Below are 18,872 nucleotides of genomic sequence, written 5' to 3'. Positions count from 1 at the left end.
TTGGACTGCCAAAAATCATGACATGACCGGAAACTCTTGCCACTTTTGGTGGATCTGATCTCTTGTAATGTCTGTGTGCGAGAGGACCAACAGAGAGAAGAATTCTGTATGAGGTGGCCAAAATGTTCATTGTTTAGATATACTATTTTTTTTTTAAAAAAAAGCTTAGCATGTACAACAGAGAACCTTCAGGGATTGGCAATATATCTCACAGCCTTTACTTGGATAGTAAATAATGGAAGCAACTAATAAACCATAGAGGAATTGTGTGTTAAAATTCAGGGTTCTTCATGAAGATTAGGGGTCTATCCCTTTGTCTGTCAAAAGTTTGGAGATCTTGAGTTTTAGTGCTGCCAGTCACTCTCTCTCAGCTTCAGAACAGAAAAAAAAGAAACGGGAAGCTACCCCTGAAACCGTCACCCCAAAGCCTACATGTATATATAGTATAAATACTTGACTCCTGGAAGATACCTGTCCATGTACCTTCCAGGAGCCAAGTATATACATTTATATGTATTTGCTAATTATTTTTTTTTTTAAAAAAGGATTTTGAAGGTAGCAGAGCTTTCTAGAACCCTGAAGAAATATGGCTAAGGAAACTGCCCAGTTTGGGGCTCATTATGGGTGTTGAAGAAGAAATATTTGATGCTTCTAGATTTTCATGTATAAACACATATGAAGCAGTGGTGGGATTCAATTTTTTTTTACTCCCGGTTCGGTGGGCATGGCTTGGCTTGGTGGGTGTGGCAGGGGAAGGATACTGTAAAATCTCCATTCCCACCCCACTCCAGGGGAAGGTTACTACAAAATCCCCATTTCCTCCCGATCATCTGGGATTCGGGAGGCAGAGAATAGATGGGGGTGGGGCCAGTCAGAGGTGGTATTTACTGGTTTTCTGAACTACTCAAAATTTCCGCTACCGGTTCTCCAGAACTGTTCAGAACCTGCTGAATACCACCTCTGCTTTGAAGTGAGACCAAAGCTTTCTGCTTAAGGGGCAGAGTCAGAACATTGCTTTCTTTCATTGCAACTGCTCTTTGAGAGGCCAGCTGAAAGATTTGTTGCCTCTTCACACCAATACAGCTCTGCTGAGGAGAGGAGAAAGAAAATGGGGAGTGCAAATAACTGGGAGCAGGCTCAACCATTAGCTAGAGAGAGATGACTCCTTGTTTGGAAAGGGCAGCTCATTATCAGCTTTGTAATAATTGTAGGAAGAGGCACTTACGAAATTTCAGTCTCTTGTGTCAGAAAGATTGTGGGGGGGTGACTTTTGGTTTCACAGGCTGTGTTTGAAAAGAGAAGAGAGAGACTCTGTTCGCCTTCTGCATATAATGGAGGGATGCAGTTATTAACTAATTGAGAGTCACTGAAAACAACAGCAATAGCAGTAACACTTGGACTTATATACTGCTCCCTAGTGCTATACAGCACTCTCTGGGCGGTCTACAGAGTCAGCCTATTGTCCCCAACAATCTGGGTCCTCATTTTACCAACCTCAGAAGGATGGAAGGCTGAGTCAACCTTGAGACGGTCAGGACTGAATTCCTGGTTGTGGGCAGAGTTAGCCTGCAATACTGCATTCTAACCATTGTGCCACCAAAGGTCAGCTCCCCTTGCTTTTGAAACAAGCAGAAGGTTTGCTGAGACAGTAATGGTTTCCCATTTCCCCACCCACCCCCCATCTTGAAGGTGGGAGGCAAACGCATCATTGGTTATGTAAGGGAAAGACATCAGTGAGGGTACTGCCACAAGGAGATGTTTGAGAAAAGCATTGGAGGACAATCCTGCTTTTGGTAGAATGACGAGGGGTAAAAAAGGAGAACCAAGGCAGTGGTGAAATGTAAAATTTGTTACTACTGGCTCTGTGGGCCTGGCTTGGCGGTGGTGGGGTAATATGACTGGGTGGGCATGGCCAACTTTTTTTTTTTTACTTTTAAAAGCATTTTTTCTACCACCTCTTCAGCCGAAGAGGTGGTAGAAAAAAAGCTTTTAAAAGGCTCTGACGATCCCAGCTGAGTTGCCTGATCGTCAGAACCTATTAAAAGCATTTTTTACAACTCTTTGGCCAATGAGTTGGTAGAAAAAATGCTTTAAAAAGGCTCTGACGATCCCAGCTGAGCTGCGCGATCATCAGAGGCTTTTTTTTTACTTTTAAAAACATTTTTTCGGCCGAAGAAAAAATGCTTTTAAAAGTAAAAAAAAAACCTTCTGATGATCGCGCTGCTCAGCTGGGTATGGGGGGGGGGAATTTTTGCTACTGGTTCTCCGAACCACCCACCACCATCACTACCGGATCAGGCGATCTGGTCCGAACCGGGAGCATTTCACCCCTGAACCAACTGTTGAAGCATCAGAGAGGATAGATTGCATGACTGTAACTTTGTTGCTTGCATCCTTATGATTTATATTGATATTGATTTTTTCCTGATTGCTTATTTGTTCCCTATGACTATCATTAAGTGTTGTACTTTATGATTCTTGACAAATGTATCTTTTCTTTTATATACACCGAGAGCGTATGCACCAAGACAAATTCCTTGTGTGACCAATCACACTTGGCCAATAAAGAATTCTATTCTATTGTATTCTATTGCTATTTAAAAATATTTTTTTTTGAGGCTGTAAATTTCTTTTCTGTTCTTTCTAGTTGATGAGCAGCCACAGGGTTTCTGCTGTGTGCTGTTGCCATCGGTGGTGCTCCTGGAGTGTACGGTGGGAAGATGGCATTCTGGACACAGCTGGGTTTGCTACTATGGAAGAATTTCACTTATAGGAGAAGGCAGACGGTAAGATCACACCATTGCTTGGTTTTGACAAAAGAGCCAACTCTGTGTTTTAAGAATTCCATAACTGGGCCTGCTCAGACAATCGTATTTCACTCTATAAGTACACCATTTGGGCACAAATATGTAAGACTCCCATTGATCTGGTTATATTTTATGATGTGGATTAGAGGGTGCATATAAAGGAGCTGAGCCAATAAGTTCTTCAAAGAAATAAATTGTGTGTTGGATGTTAAGTAGGAGACAAGAAGCTGCAGTTATCTCTTACTTTCAGTAAAAGCAGATAGGAGGCAAGAAGGGCAGGGCATGGAGAAACTAGACTTGTTCTTAATTCAACATCTAGAAAAACTGTTTTAAGAGTTCAGCTGTAGGAATCATTTTTGCTCTGATCAGTCTAGCAAAAGAAAAGGTGAGCCCATACATAAGTTTGCTATTTCTCCATGAATGCTTTAGAGTAGAAATGGAGGCATAGTCACAAGTACAATAGTAATAGCAGTACAGCAATAGCACTTGGACTTATATACCATTCTATAATGCTTTACAGCCCTCTCTAAGCAGTTTACAGAGTCAGAAGATTGCCCCCAACAATCTGAGTCCTGATTATACCAACCTCAGAAGGATGGAAGGTAGAGTCAACCTTGAACCAGTCAGGATCGAACTCGAGGCTGTGGGCAGAGTTAGCCGGCAATACTGTATTCTAACCACGACTCAAGGAATACAATAGATATGCCATATTGCTTAGCCTACACATTGTGAAACCTGTATAGGCTAAGCTTGGAAAAAACAGAGGAATTATTACATCAACAACCCCAATCTGCTGCTTTGTGTTAATTGCAACTTTGTGAATTCCACTGCTTGAATCAATTAGACACTATGGTGCAAATATAGATATAGAGGTCATTAGAATGAGGAAGTCTGGATTAAGCAAGGTATGAATTTATTACAGCAATTCTAGCAGTAATTTAAACAGAGGTGTTCAATACCTTCCATTGCTATGGCTAAGAAAGAGAGAGGGTGAATAAAATCTGCATTGCAACTACTTTAGATTCCAATATGTTAGTACCACTTAGAAAAAAGAGTGGACTTAATAGAGTAAATACTTAACACTATCTCTTTGGTACTCTTCAGAATAGTACAGGAAGTCTTCCAATGCAAATCTGAATAGTGTTGTTGACAGGAACATAGCTAGGTCAAAGTGATTATCCACACTTAGTTGTTCTTGAGTCTTTTCTGACAGGTCCTTTCTGATTCGTTTCCCCAGGCTCTTATGAGACTAGACATGAAAATAACGACGGTGATACTGTGCTCTTTAATTTCCCATTTACAGCTTGCACATTTGGATACTCCACAGACCTAATAATTTAGTAGTGATGTACTTGGCAATTTTATCCCATAGACTCTATTAGTAACAGTGGCTTCTTGGACTATGTTATGAGGAAAGATTTTTTAGCTCTGGGAACTAAAGTCCTTCTGGTGATCTTGCATAGCATCCATTCCATACCGTTTCTGGAGCACTTGGGTTGGATACTGTTTTAGTGCCATTTTTCTCTTCCCCCAACTTTAAAATGGCCTCTTTCTTCCCAAAAAGGAGTGAGGTCATCAGATGGGCCATCAAAGATGACACATCTTTTTTATTTAAAGGGTCAATATGTCAGCAGTGATGTCAGCAATGAGATATTGATGACCACATACTAACAGTCAGGAAGAGGAGCCAGATGTAGGTTAAGACATACAGACAAAGCCAACCCACGAGGCAGCCTTTCTCTGAATCTTATGAAAGTTCAACCATAGCAAATGAGACGAAAAGAACTTACAACCTGGCTCTCTTATCACCTCAAGGGTTGCAAGACAGGCAATGATCCAAATAGATCATATGCATAATTTAATTTCTCATTGCTTTTCAACTCATTACAGTAGTGTTATTCAGCATGGCAAAGGATAAACTTTCTCTCTTCCTTTTCTTATACATAATTTTAGAGTGAATCAAACACTCTACTGAGTGAATGCAATGTACTTAAGTTCATTTGTCTTAAAGAAATATGTGTTTAGGTGCATGTCAGAAATTGGGCAATTTTGGGGGTACATCATGTACAACCTTTTACAAAGAGTTTTTAATTTTGTGATTTTTGTCATTGTTTCTGACTATTCTCTTGCATCACATTTGTTTTTATAAATTGGATTATTTATGTTTATTATTCATTTGTATCCCACTCTTATTATTTTTACAAATAACTCAATGCAGCAAACATACCTCCTATTTTTTTCCCAGTGAGATCGGCAGTGGTGGAATTCAATTTTTTTTACTACTGGTTCTGTGGGCATGGCGTGGCCTGGTGGGCTTGGCTTGGTGGGAGTGGCAGGGGAAGGATACTGCAAAATCTCTATTCCCACCCCACTCCTGGGGAAGGATACTGCAAAATCCCTATTCCTTCCCCTGGGGAAAGGATATTGCAAAATCTCCATTACCACCCCACACTGGGGCCAGCCAGAGGTGGTATTTGCTGGTTCTCCGAACTACTCAAAATTTCCGCTACCCGTTCTCCAGAACCTGCTGAATTTCACCCCTGGAGGTAGGTTGATCTGAGAGAGAGAGAGAGAGAGAGAGAGAGAGAGAGAGAGTGACTGGCCCAAAGTCACCCATCTGGTTTTCATGGCTATGGTGGGAACTCACAGTTTGCCACTTTCTAGCCTGGTGCCTTAACTACTAGACCAAACTGGCCTTTGGTACTATATGAGTTTGATTTTAGTTTGGGCAGAAGGATAGTAAATTCATCAAGCTTCCCAAACTACAGCTATATAGGATTATATTCCCCCATCATCTCAAAAACCATATGTTGCATGTAATGGGTACTGTAGTCCAACATAGCTGGAGGGGCATAATGCTGATAGGTGCTTGGATTAAGTCTACCGTAAGTCTTTTGTCTCTGTTCCGTATTCTGCTAACAAGAGCATAAATAATTTGAACTGTCAATCTGCAAAGTGAGCCAAGATTTTAAGGATCGTGGGTATCTGCAGCAAGAGGGACAAGGTCGGGATGGGTCAAATGAAAAAGTCGGTATCACTGTGTCATGATGAAAACTATGTGGCTTGCATACTTGGGTGCAGCACTGGAATTCAAATATGAGAGCCCAGCTGACCTGACATTATCCTCACTCTATTGTGGTGTGTGCCAGATGCTTATCTAAGGGACGTAGAAATGGGTATATAATATAATGAATGAAGGATGTCAGAGCCTCCAAAATCCAGTGGGCCCACTAATTAAAAAAAAACACATTAGAAAGATGAAGGCTCAGAGAAAGTTCACCTATGTTTACCCCATTCATTCTGCCCTGCAAAAATATATGTGGATGGCCTCCACTTGTAATGTACAGTATTTGCTGCAGCTTGGAGTCAGCAGTTTTGCCCATGGCTTTAGTCCATCAAAAACCTCTCTGAAGATAGATGGTAGACCGTACTTTGCTACTTAAGTTTCCCACAATGGTAGTCAGATTCTTAGAGAGCTCTCCAGTTTTGAACAGATTAATGAGTAAGTAATGATGCTGGATTACAGTGGGGTATACTGTATATAGGCCTATTTGCTTAATGTTTTTGAAGCTACTTTCTCCCCGGAGGGTTTGGCCAGAACCTAATTGGTCCTGGATGCCTTCCAGCAGTGAGGATGTAACTCTTGAGCTGCGCACGTCAAGCTAAGCTTGGTATGCGCCTTTCATACTGCTTCCTTTAGCCACCATAGCTTGGAGAAGTGACAGGGAAGGAAATGCAGGCCAAGCTGTTTACTGGAGAGGTTCTGATGGCAAAATCATTTTCAAACACCTCTTTTGTAATAAGAGATTCATATCATATTGCTGCATTGGTGGTTGATTTGGGAATAATGAGACTTATTAACATTCGATTAAATAAATATTATATTAAACAGAATATTGGAATGTGGAGTACCCCTTATTTAGGATACTAGCTGCTCCAATTTTCTTTCCTTTACCCTTTTCTGGCTTCTGTCTTTTCCCATCTTAATTTCAAATGTCATTGTCTCTAAACATCTTTATTTTTATTGTCTAGTTTCAGAGAATTCTCCTTCCCCTGCACTTCTTTTCTTTTAATAATGCTTTCAAAAATCTCAATGCTAACAGTGTTAAGATTTTTCTATACTCTTGTTTAACAACAGTGGGTTAGGTGGTTGCAGTAATGAATTTGGATCTGGATATGGGCCCAATATCTGAAGATATTTTGAGAAGAATTTCCTCAATTTGATTACAATTTGGTCTATTTGTTCACTATTAATTTGCCTTGCAAGACAGTACTGTAGTAATTGCAGAAGCAAAGACTGCTGACCCCCAGTTGTGAAAAGTGGATTAAGTTCCACAATTTCTACATCATTTGGGTACATTATTGGCAAAGGATTTTGCACCAATGAATGTAATGTTTCAGGATGAGATTTGTTTACAGTTTAGATTTTGCTGACTTACTGTAACATCCTCAGAGCTTGGATCTATGCTAAATGTCAATTATCTAATTTTAGATCCTTATGTTCATGCTCTAGCCTACATAGACATTGAACAACAAAGTTCTTCTACCAACATGCCCACCATGGGTAGTCAGTGGGTGTGGCTGATCTTACGAAGAATTTACTTTGCATGAAAATAGTTGACTTAGCATTCTGAATCTTCGAAAACATTTTCTGAAGGAGAAACACCAGAAACTACATAAGTAGTGGAGGATTATGGAAGGGCTGCTGCAAAAGTTTCTTCCGGATCATTTATATATTTTTTCCATTTGGAATAATCATTTGGCACATACAGAAATCAGCTATGTATACGTTCCATTGTGTCACATGGAGAGGATTGGCATTCCAAGGGTTCATTAATACATTTGATTCACAGTCTGGATAATTTAAATTCCTTGTATTGTTGCAAGGTAACTGAGTCTAGACCAGCCTTATCTAGCCTGTCCATTTTGAGATAGTTGGATTACAACTATAATAACTTATTATTCTTCCCAGAATGAAATATATGCATATTTACAAAGGACTCCAAAATTATTTTTGAAAATAGACTCCAGTCAGACACCTGCACAAAAGGAGAAAAATGTTTGCAAAGAAGGGTCTGAAAAACAACAGATAATATTGAAGCCTGCCTACAAAAGATCAAACACTATTCAGAGTTGGAAACAAAATAGCACATGCTGGTTGTTTGATTTTTCGTTATATAATAAGTGCATAAGGGGGGAAAAAAATCCCCTGACATTTGGGAAACTTATGAAAAATAAAGGCTGCATTGAGAAAATTTACATAAGGTATTTTACAAGCATTAATCTTCAGTATATATTTACATTTGGGGGGGAAATTGCATATAAAAGTTCAACTTAAGATGGAAAATATGAATGACTAATGAATGTCTAATGGATATGGGCTGGAAACAAACCTTCCTCCATCTCATCCCATTCCTTACTTAGTGGACAGGAATGCTGTGAAATTATTGCTTTATGAATTAATACAGGTAGTCCTCGACTTACAACAGTTCACCGATCAAAGTTACCATGGCACTTAAAAAAGTGATGTATGACCTTTTTTCACACTTAACGACCATTGAACCATTCCTATGGTCACATATTCAAATTTCAGATGCTTGACAGCTAGTTCATATCATTGCAATGTCCCAGGGTCATGTGATCCGCTTTTGTGACCTTCTGACAAACAAAGTCAATGGGGAACGCAGGTTCACTTAACAACCGTGTTACTAACTTAACAATTGCAAATGATTCACTTTACAACAGTGGCAAGAAAAGTCGTAAAATGGGGCAAAACTTACTTAATGGATGTTTCACATAGCTACTTACATTTTGGGCTCAATTGTGGTCGTAAGTCGAGAACTACCTGTAGTCCAATTGATCCAAGGGCATCAAGAAGGCCTGAATTGGGAAAAGCTACAGCAAAGAGTGTTCACAGAAGTTTTTTTTTTAAAAATCATACTTATGTCTACTTAAGACTTATGTCTGCTTTTGTTTTCATTTGCTTATGTTTTCATTTGCTTCATCATACCAAGTAGGTTAGTTAGTTTAGTTTACTTTATTGATTCGCCCTTGGGCCATATCAAAGTGCAGAGTTCCAGACACAAATTATTACTAAAATCTGATAAAAACAATTTAAAATGGAATTGGATAAAATACAGTTTAAAATGAAATTGATCATATCAAGTATGGATACTTAGTAATCTGCTGTTTCTCCTCTTCTCTTCCAGGTCCAACTACTGATTGAAATCACTTGGCCATTGTTTATCTTCTTTATTCTGATGTCTGTGAGACTGTCTTATCCACCTTACGAGCAACATGAATGTAAGTTTTTAAAATGCCTGAGTTCTTGGGCTTCAACTTTGGTGAAGGAGGAGTAAGTGAGAGGCAGATTGCATAAGGACTGAACTATTTCTGGTCTAGAAAGATGGAAGATAACAGGCCTGACAAAGGTTTGGGTTGGGAATGGAGATTTTATAGTATCCTTCCCCTGGCATGCCCACCAAGCTATGCCCACCAAACCACACCCACAGAACCGGTAGTAAAATTTTTTGAAACCCACCATTAGTGGGTTGCTACAGGTTCTCCCTGGTTCAGGAGAGGCGGTAGTGGAAATCTTGATATGAGAGCGAACCAGTTCACTCCTAACGTCAGCTTGTCCCTCCCGCCCGCCCCCGCGCTATACCTACCTTTATTCCTTTGTTTTTAGCTCAGCTATAAGGCGCGGCAGAGCGGATTGCCATGTCTCAGCTGTTTTTGTACTCAATGCGCTTGCGCGAAACGCAATGCGATGCAAACCGGTGGTAAAACTGGTTAGAACCCACCATTGCTTCAAAGAGCTTTGGTTTATATATCTATCATTATCTACTACATTAGAAATTCAAATTGAGAAATTTTAAAATATTTGTCTTGAAAGGGTCCAAGACATTCCCAAGAGTCTCCAGACCACACTTACTGAACCATTGCTTTAAAGTGATTTCTTTCACACCTGTACCTATTTTGATGGATGTTTTTATTAATAAAAACTGTTGGCAAATAACAAATTAAACTTACACAACAGAGAAATCCTAGGAATATGTGGAATATTTAATTGGCCTTCTTAAATTCTTGTATATACATACTATGAAGTAAAACTAATTGGCTTCAACAGGATTTATTCCCTGACGTAGATGACCAACCTCACATAGAAATATACATGATTGCTGGGTTGATATATATATAAAGAAAGAATGCTACTCTATGTTCAGTAATAAGCTTCACTATGTATCAGAGGCTAAAAGTGCCCATAATTTGTTGGGCGAGAATGCACTTAGCTCACATCAAACCAACCAGTTTTTTCAGGACAGCTTAAAGAAGTTTGAGAATGGGATTCAGTTCCTGAAACACAGAAACTTGTTCAATGTGTTCCTAATTAGCACTACTCAAACAGGATTTCCTTTTTCAAAAAATAGCAACCCTGTGGTATATTTTTCCATAATAATTCAAACTTTGTTGGTTGGTTATAGAGAAGGGATTTCAACAGAGATAACTAGGCCTGATGAAATCTCTCTTACATAACTTTAAGCCAGGCTTAAAACTGCCAAGGTTGGAGACCCCATTATAACCCATTGTTTCTTGTTGCCATGTATCATATGTGTTTGAAGACAGTTTGGGTGGGGGAGGCATAACTTTAGGACAGAGGAGTTTTAAGGATGACATCATGCAATGTCCTAAATATTTATCCTCATATTTTTAGGTCATTTTCCAAACAAGGCCATGCCTTCGGCTGGAACTCTGCCCTGGGTCCAGGGGATTATCTGTAATGCCAACAATCCTTGCTTTCGTTCCCCGACACCTGGGGAGACACCCCGCATTGTTGGCAATTTTAATGAATCTATGTGAGTATTTGCTATTTATTAAACTTTGGCCTCCCAATGAAGAAGACAAAACAACAATGTCTTATCAAGGGTACAGGCTGTTCTTTGCTGTACTCAAGGGAAGCCTTTGTCCTTTAGCACAAATGAGGAACAAAAAGGGGGCGGTTATTGGGGGTAGAGTGAATATTATAAATAAGGAAAACGTAATGGAAGACAAATTATCTACGCTGAAAGAAAGCAAGTTACTTAGATCATCCTTTGCGTGCCTCTACTGCTGAGGGCTTCCAAGAAATTTTGGGGCTTATGTTATCCTTTGAATGGGGAGTGATGGCTGTTTATTGTTTGTCAGGCCCTCTAGATAGGCCAGATCAGGAAACAGCTATCCTAGTTTGATCTAATGATTAAGACATCTGGCTAGAAAGTGGAAAACCATGAGTTCGAATCCCACCTTAGCCGTGAAAGCCTTGGGTGACTTTCAGTCCAACTCACTTCGCAGGGTGGTTGTTGTGGGAAAAACAGGAGGAAGAAGGTGTGTGGAATATGCCCGCCACCTTGAATTATTTGTAAAAATAATAAAGGCGGGACCCAAATTAATTAATGCTACAGGAGGGCCAGAACTGCCTTTATTGAGACTGGCTAGTATAATCTTGCAAGTCTGTACTGAAGTGAATTAGGAAGCTGCCTGGCTGAGTCATGTCTGAATGTTACCTCATTGTTCTAAGAAATGCTTCAGCCCCCTTGTGCTTAAGTGATGCTTCCTGTACATTTCCAGCAAGGTTATCTATCATATTCTCTATCCCATAATCCTGGTGGATATGCAGAGACCACTGCTTAATCCGAAAGACTTCAAAGAAGCTTTCTTCCCTGATAGTCATCCTGTAAATTCTTGCTTGTGGCTTCAGGAAGGCAATTCCCTCTACTCTACTTCATTGGTGATCCTGGAGATAAGACATGTTACCTTAATAAACTGAGGGAATGTCTCTGTTTGCATGACAAGCTGAACCACCAACTAGCCAATCATATCTCCTCCTTGTTTGCTTTGCAAACCAAACCAAACCACTTCAATTAACAGATGTCTCCATGTGCTCAGAAACAACACTTAGAAGCAATTTATAAACAAGTGCTTATGGGAATATGACCGTGTTGACTTAGCAGAATAGCGCTCAATAATCTCAGACACAAAGTTAAATGTGGATAAAGAAATATTTTAGGATCCATTTGGGGAATATTTGAAGCTGTCTCTCTCATGATGACTAGTATTTTTTTTCCTCTTTTTGTTTCTTCGCCCTTGCCCTCATTTCTTCAGTGTTTACCGATTGTTCAACGATGCCAAACGCTTGCTATCGTTTAGCCAGGACAGCAGCATCAAGGATGTACCGCAAGTGTTGAGAAAAGTGCTGAAATTTGGGAAATTTGCCTCAGGTAAGTGAACCAAAAAAGGAATATGGTGCATTTTGCAGAGATTCTTGTCCATAATCTAGAACAGAGGCAGCTTTTGGCAGTTGTGTGGACTTCAACTCCCAGAATTCCCCAGCTGGCATTTTTCCAAGCTGGAAAATGCTGTAGAATGGAACCAGGGCTGTATTCGAACTAGGGGCTTCTATCCAAATGCCTGCAGGCCAAATTTTAAGCAGGAAAATCTTGGTTTCACTCTTGCAATAAAATGTTTTTTGGGAAGGACGCATACAAAGTTCTGGCGGGTAAATCACTTCCCACCCTTTTACTGAATACTTTGCCCTGAAACGATCCTGAACATACTAGCGTGTGCATTGTCCACTGATGAAAATCAATGGAACTTTCTTGTAATAAAATTAGGATGTGTACCATCCTAAGATGAAATATGTCATTATAGCTCTTTTGCAATTTTTTCCCTTGAAATGTACTTTGCATATTCCTGCCTCTATCCCATAATAGTTGGAGGGGCTTGAGTGGCGGTCCGTACCTGTGAATGTTTGTGGCTGCTTTTTCTACTATAGAAGCAGTGGGGGGGGGATCCACAAAAGTGAGATGGATGAGCAAGAAAACTATCTCTCTTGCCAGCTGGTGACTCATTTAAATGTATGCATTTGATCTCCAGCTCTTCCCGTCTATGCAAACATCTGGGCAGAACATTTTGCTGCTTTCATTACATCTAGTTCATTCCTCTCTTCACCTCTCCAACCCGTCTTTTCTCTAGTGTAAGAATTCAGAAGCAGTCAGGAAACCCAGGAGTGGTAGGCCTCACTGGGAAGTGAAAGATTTTTTTTTTTAATTTGCATCTCCGAAGACTCAGGGCGGCTTACACTATGTCAAGCAATAGCCTTCATCCATTTGTATATTATATACAAAGTCAACTTATTGCCCCCAACAATCTGGGTCCTCATTTTACCTACCTTATAAAGGATGGAAGGCTGAGTCAACCTTGGGCCTGGTGGGGCTTGAACCTGCAGTAATTGCAAGCAGCTGCTGTTAATAACAGACTGTCTTACCAGTCTGAGCCACAGAGGCTCAGGCTATTAAGTATAAGTATTTATACTTATAAATACTTATATAATAATATGTATTATAATATATATTATATATAATAATAATATATTATATATATATATTATATATAATAATAATATATTAATTATATATATATATTATATAATATAATATAATATATAATATATATATAATATATATTATATATAATATATATATTATATAATATATATATAATATATATATTATAATATATAAGTATTTGGAATACTGTGTTATATTATATAAGTATTTGGAATACATCGATGTATTAATAAGATCGAGCGAGTCCAGAGACGAGCAACAAAAATGGTACAAAGTCTGAGGGACAAATTTATCAGGAGAGATTGGAGAAACTGAATATGTACAGCCTGAAGGACAGAAGGGAAATGGTGGGGGGGACATGATTGAAACCGTTAAATATAAAGATGAATAAGGTTCTAGAAGGCAGTAGTTTCAACATTAAGCGAAAATCAAAAACAAAGGGGCATAAACTCAAACCGACAGGAGGAAAGTTTAAAAGTAATGTTAAAAAGTATTACTTCCCAGAAAGGATATTGGAAGCTTGAAATCAACTGCCAGTGGAGGTAGAGGGTCAATTATCAGTAACTTGAGTTTAAACATGCTTGGGATAAACACATGTCCATCATACAACAAAAATTAAAAAAATTAACTCAAAGGGCAAACTCGATGGGCTTCTAGGTCTTTTTCCGCTGTCAGTTTTCTTTTGTTTCTATGAAACGAAAATAACTTCTAAGAACCTGCCTGTGCATTTGGGTAAAGAAATCTTTTCTGTCAAAACCTGAGTTTTCCCCACTGCTTCTCACTTTTCTCCAAATTTTAAATTAAGAGTAATGTTTCTGTAGTATGACAGCACAATCCTGAGGCAGTTCAAAGAAAACGTATCTGAGGAATCAGAGGGCCAATGCTGCATGCATTTGTGGAGAGCTTTAGAGAGGGAAGGCCAAAAGAAAGCAAATTCTCAGGCCTCCAATTTTCTTACACCACCTCATTCAAACCGTGATTTGGAAAGGAACAAGCCAAGGCATTTTTTAAAGTATTTGTTACACTTTTCTGTGGACATTAAACCTGGGGGGTGGTGGTGGAGGGTTTTATTAGGAGGACTATATGTTTGCCCTGAGAGACACCCCTCGACACTGATTTTATTTGGCCAATATTACTCTGGCCTCATCTTAAAGCCGCTTTCTATTGTATATGTTGCAGCCTTGTCTATTTCGCAGCTTTCCGTTTTCTTTTGCCAAGCAGGGAGAGGCTTTTGCTGACTGAGTGAGTGAGTGAGAGAGAGGGAGGCAGTAAGTAAATCATTGTGATGGTTTTCAGAATGGAAGAAAAGGGACTTCAAATGCCGTTTTGTCACCTCAAGGGCTGGCACTCTACAAATGATGGACGTGCAAGCAACACTTTGAAAGCATGAGAATGTTGCGTCTGACTAACAGAAATGGGTGCGTTTGTGTAAAAAGGGAGACTGTGTGAAAGAGGCATTGTAAGGCGAAGGGTGTGGGGAGGGAGACCAAATGACAACGAGCTTCTCCAATTGAGCTGTCTTTCCCGGAAAGATTTCCAGATGTGGAAAGCCTTCATTGAGTTGGGCAAATGGCAAAATTAAGATAATAAATAACATTGGAAAGCTGCATATTACATGTCAGTTGTCTTAGGTGCTTTATAACAATAGTGTCAGTGATATTTATTATAACCTCCTGTGCCAGGGCTCCAGGGAGAGAGGCAGACATAAAGGCTGGGAAATCATGACGTATCTCAGGCCACTTAATGGGCTTTTAGTCAAGAAAAATTATGCACTTCGATTTCTCAGCGCTTACTTTTAGCTGTTGCTATTCTGCTAAGAAAAGAGTTAAACGCAGTACAACTCATAAGCTCAACCTGACTTTTTCTGACACTAATCCTGTAAAATATATGCTGGCAAGTTAATTGGAGAAATCTGTCTATCTTTAATAAGGTGAAGTAATTTGTCATTTGATGCGCCTATTATATTGTGGGTATGAGTTATGGTGGACAAAAGTGTGTTTGTCCTTTTAAGTTGCACTTTAAATTATTTCCAGGAAAATGGGTGAGAAGCTCTTACAGCAGTGGCCAACAATTTCTGGGCTCCATCTCTGGCAAATTAAAGGGTGTGCGCGCGGGCACGCACACACATACACACAGAGTACCACTTGGCAGTAATGAAAAGTATCCTTTGGGATTAGCTAACCAATTGCTGAAGAGCATAAAGGAAGTCTTGAAAATTCTCCTGGTGTTTCTGTTTCCTTGCATGGAATAGTAAAGAATGCTAATCCTTTTACTAAGTTTGTGGGGCTGTTGGTAAAGAGGTCCCCAAAAGGGAAAGACTGTCTGGGAACCCAAAAGTGCTGGAATTTCCGAGACTAGATGGAAACATGTTTTTAAGGGGAAGAAAAAAAACAGAACATAGAACAAGGGGGACTGATGGCGAAAGGGAAGGAGAACTGTCTGCTTGAAGCAAAGACAGTTGATGTGGCAATCAGAATGCAATTCCCCTATGCTTTATTTCACCCTCAATTTTAAAAGAGAGTCCTCAGACCTTTGTTGATTAACTTTTCTTGCAATAACAGTCTGCCTCCCTCCCTCCTCCTTTCACTGCCTTGCTTGTAAAGAACTTCCTGGCTTTCAATTGTACTAGGAAATTTTAGAGCAATTCCTTACTATGAAAATTATTGATTCTATTTTTCGTATGAAGGATAGGACACAGATACGATGAAGCTTAGTCGTACCACCATGTTGCTCCCCAAGCATTTTTTAAAAAAATCCTTTATAAAGTTGGATTGAATGAAATGTTTTTATAATACAGGGAATTGCATTTTGTTAGCCCCTGAGTGAAACCGAGATGTGATATTTTCTTTTGCTTTAGAGAAGATATGCCCATGCCTCTTACAGCAGTATAAGGTCTTCTCCGTTGTTTCCCATTGGATAACCTTCCCAGGGATGTGGTAGCTCAACGGTTAAGATGCTGAGCTTGTTGACTTCCGGTATGGCTCCGCTTCGTTGAGAAGCAGCTTTGATTAGGCTGCTAACTCTCTAGTCTGTAGAGCTGTCAGGACATCGTAAATCTGGTCCAACAGCTTGGAAATCTCTTCCCTCGGGCAAAGAGGGAGAGATGAGCATTCAGGCTGAAGTTGAGACACCCAAATATAGCCACAGAAGCTTCTGAGGCTTGCGGGGAGCTCTCCTTCCATAGCCTGATAAGCTCCTGGCTGGGGGAGGCATCTGCCTTTTATAGCAGACGAAACGTAGCATCCAATTTCCACGGCAGGAATTGATTTATGATGGATTGTAACGTGGACGGAGCAGAAACTGGAGTTCTAGCACTTGTTTGTAAGAAGACTGCAAGCCCCTGAGGATATATTTGTTGTGAAGATAGGAGAGAAGAAAGCAAATGGTGGTTTTGTGGAATGTGTGTACTGGAAACGAAAGTTAAAGAAATGCTTACTAACAGCTAGTGGTGAATTAGAAGATATATAGGAAGATACTGATTAAATGGAAGAAACGAGAATTTTATGATTTATATTTTTTCTTCTTCTTTGGGATTATAGTGATTTAGAAGAAAAGTTTTTTGAATTTTTCCTTTTTAATTTTATTTTTTTTTGGTCCGTTATTAAGTTATATTTTTAAAAAATGGCTTTTAAGCAAATAGTGCCAAAAGTCATTAAAAACTTTGAAATTTCTTCAGTTCAGATTCAAAAATTAAAAGAAGAAATAAAAAAGGAATTAAGAAATTCTTTACAGGAGTTTTTGGAGAGTCATTTTTTAGAAATAGATCAAAAATTTGATGAAATAGAGAAAGAGATGTTGGATTTTAAGGAAGTGGTGGAAGAGCAGAAGAGGGAAATGAAAATGGTAAAGGATGCAATTGCGCAAATATTAAGCTCTTGTATTCAGATGGAAGATGATCTTGCAGGAATTAATAAAGCTAATTTAGAGTTGCAAAGGAAAATAGAGGAAATTCAAAAAAATCAAAACAATTGGAACTTAGATAATAAGATGGAAGATATACAGGCAAAGGTAGATAGGGCAGATGAAGAAAGAGTAATATTACAATATAGATTAATGGAACATGCGGGTTTGAAGCAAAATAGGAAGAAAAATTTAAGAGATTTTTATGCAAGCCTTTGCTCAGATAAAGGGTGTGGAGCCAGAAGATTTTGAGATTAATATTGAAAGAATTTATCGTGTTAATTCTTGGTGGGCAAGACAAAATAGAGTACCGAGGGATGTGGTTATTTATTTTACAACTAAAAAGGTTAGGTATGAAATTTTGCAAGCCTTTTATAAAAATAAATTTCAAATATTGGGACAAGATATAAAAATGATGAAGGAAATTCCTCCTAAAATGTTAAGAAAGAGAAGAGAATTTGCTTTTTTAGTGGATGAGTTTAAGAAACATCAGATATATTTTAGATGGGAAGTTCCAATGGGTTTGTCAGTGAATTTTAGAGGCAGAAAGTATTTTCTTAATTCAGTTATGAAAGCGAGACATTTTTATATTAATGTTTTAAAGAGTGGGAATCCTTTGTTGTTAGATGCTAAGTTAATTGGTTTGGAAATGATGGAAAATAGAATGGGAGAGGGGAGGAATGTTTAAGATGTGAATATGATGATTATGGTTAATTTTTGGAATTGATTTGTTTAGGATATAAATTATAGGATTTTGTTATTTGCTATTTGTATGGTATAAATCTATGGGATGATATTATTTAATTGTGAAGGATGGAAAGTGAAATTTATGAATTTAGATAATGTGGATGTAATGATTTTAACTGTTTACTGTTATATTGTGGATGTAGTTTAAATGATTATTTGTTTTAATTGACACGTTTATAGATAGTAAAAGTTATGAAGTTAAGCTGGAAATATTATATTTGAGAGATTTTATTCGAAATGATATTTGATTGATGGAGTAGTATTGGAAGATTGGATATTAAATGTTATGACAATTGAAGAAATATATAAGTGATGAAAATTTGAATTTGAGAAGCTGGATTGTAATTTAAGAAATGGACTTATGAAATTTGAAGGAATATACAAGTGGGTGAAAAAATTGAATTTTAGAAGATGGACTAATTTTTAAAATGGACTGTAAGAAGAACGGACATTAAATGTTATGGCAATTGAAGAAATATATAAGTGGTGAAAATTTGAGTTCGAGAAGATGGACTGTAATTTGAGAAATGGATTTATGAAATTTGAAGGAATATACAAATGGAAAAAAATTGAATTTGAGAAGATGGATTAATTTTAAAAATGGACTGTAAGAAGAAGTAATATGTGAAGTTGGTATTGCTTCTTTTCTTTTCTTTTATTATTCTTTCCTATCTCTTTATTTTTATTGTGAGGGGATCTAAAGTTTTAAATTTTTAAAGGTGGGAGGTTATGTATATTTTGTATACTTTAGCTTGTGATTGTTGGTCATAATACCGGTATTTGCTCTGGGAGGTCTGGGGGGAAGAGGGAGGAGGGGGAAAGGGGAAATGATACATGGATTGATTATTAATGTACAGTAATTTTGAAGATATGAAATTAAAATTTAAAATGATATTGGGGATGCTCGACTGCCATTTCAGAAAGAAAAGGAGAGAGGAGTAGAAGGAGGGAAGAAAGTAGGTAGGAAAGAGTAGAGAGGGAGGAGGGGAATAAGAAGGTTAGATAGGGTGGAAGAAGGGAGGAGTGGAGAAGG

At 38.5% G+C, this 18,872-nt stretch overlaps 1 protein-coding gene across 1 annotated transcript in view; it reads left to right on the top strand.

Annotated features, from left to right (window-relative positions):
- The window catches only part of ABCA1 (ATP binding cassette subfamily A member 1), a 133,766-nt gene that overhangs the window by 21,923 nt on the left and 92,971 nt on the right, over positions 1-18,872 (top strand). Inside the window, exons 2-5 of the mRNA XM_058173100.1 lie at positions 2,648-2,786; positions 9,017-9,110; positions 10,522-10,663; positions 11,949-12,064. Coding sequence (XP_058029083.1) covers positions 2,721-2,786; positions 9,017-9,110; positions 10,522-10,663; positions 11,949-12,064 — 418 coding nt within the window. The 5' untranslated portion in view covers positions 2,648-2,720. The remainder of the gene's footprint in view (positions 1-2,647; positions 2,787-9,016; positions 9,111-10,521; positions 10,664-11,948; positions 12,065-18,872) is intronic.

The sequence above is a fragment of the Ahaetulla prasina genome, chromosome 2 (genome assembly GCF_028640845.1).
Source record: "Ahaetulla prasina isolate Xishuangbanna chromosome 2, ASM2864084v1, whole genome shotgun sequence".
In the NCBI taxonomy this organism is placed as follows: domain Eukaryota; kingdom Metazoa; phylum Chordata; class Lepidosauria; order Squamata; family Colubridae; genus Ahaetulla; species Ahaetulla prasina.
This window is presented reverse-complemented; position numbering and strand designations above follow the sequence as displayed.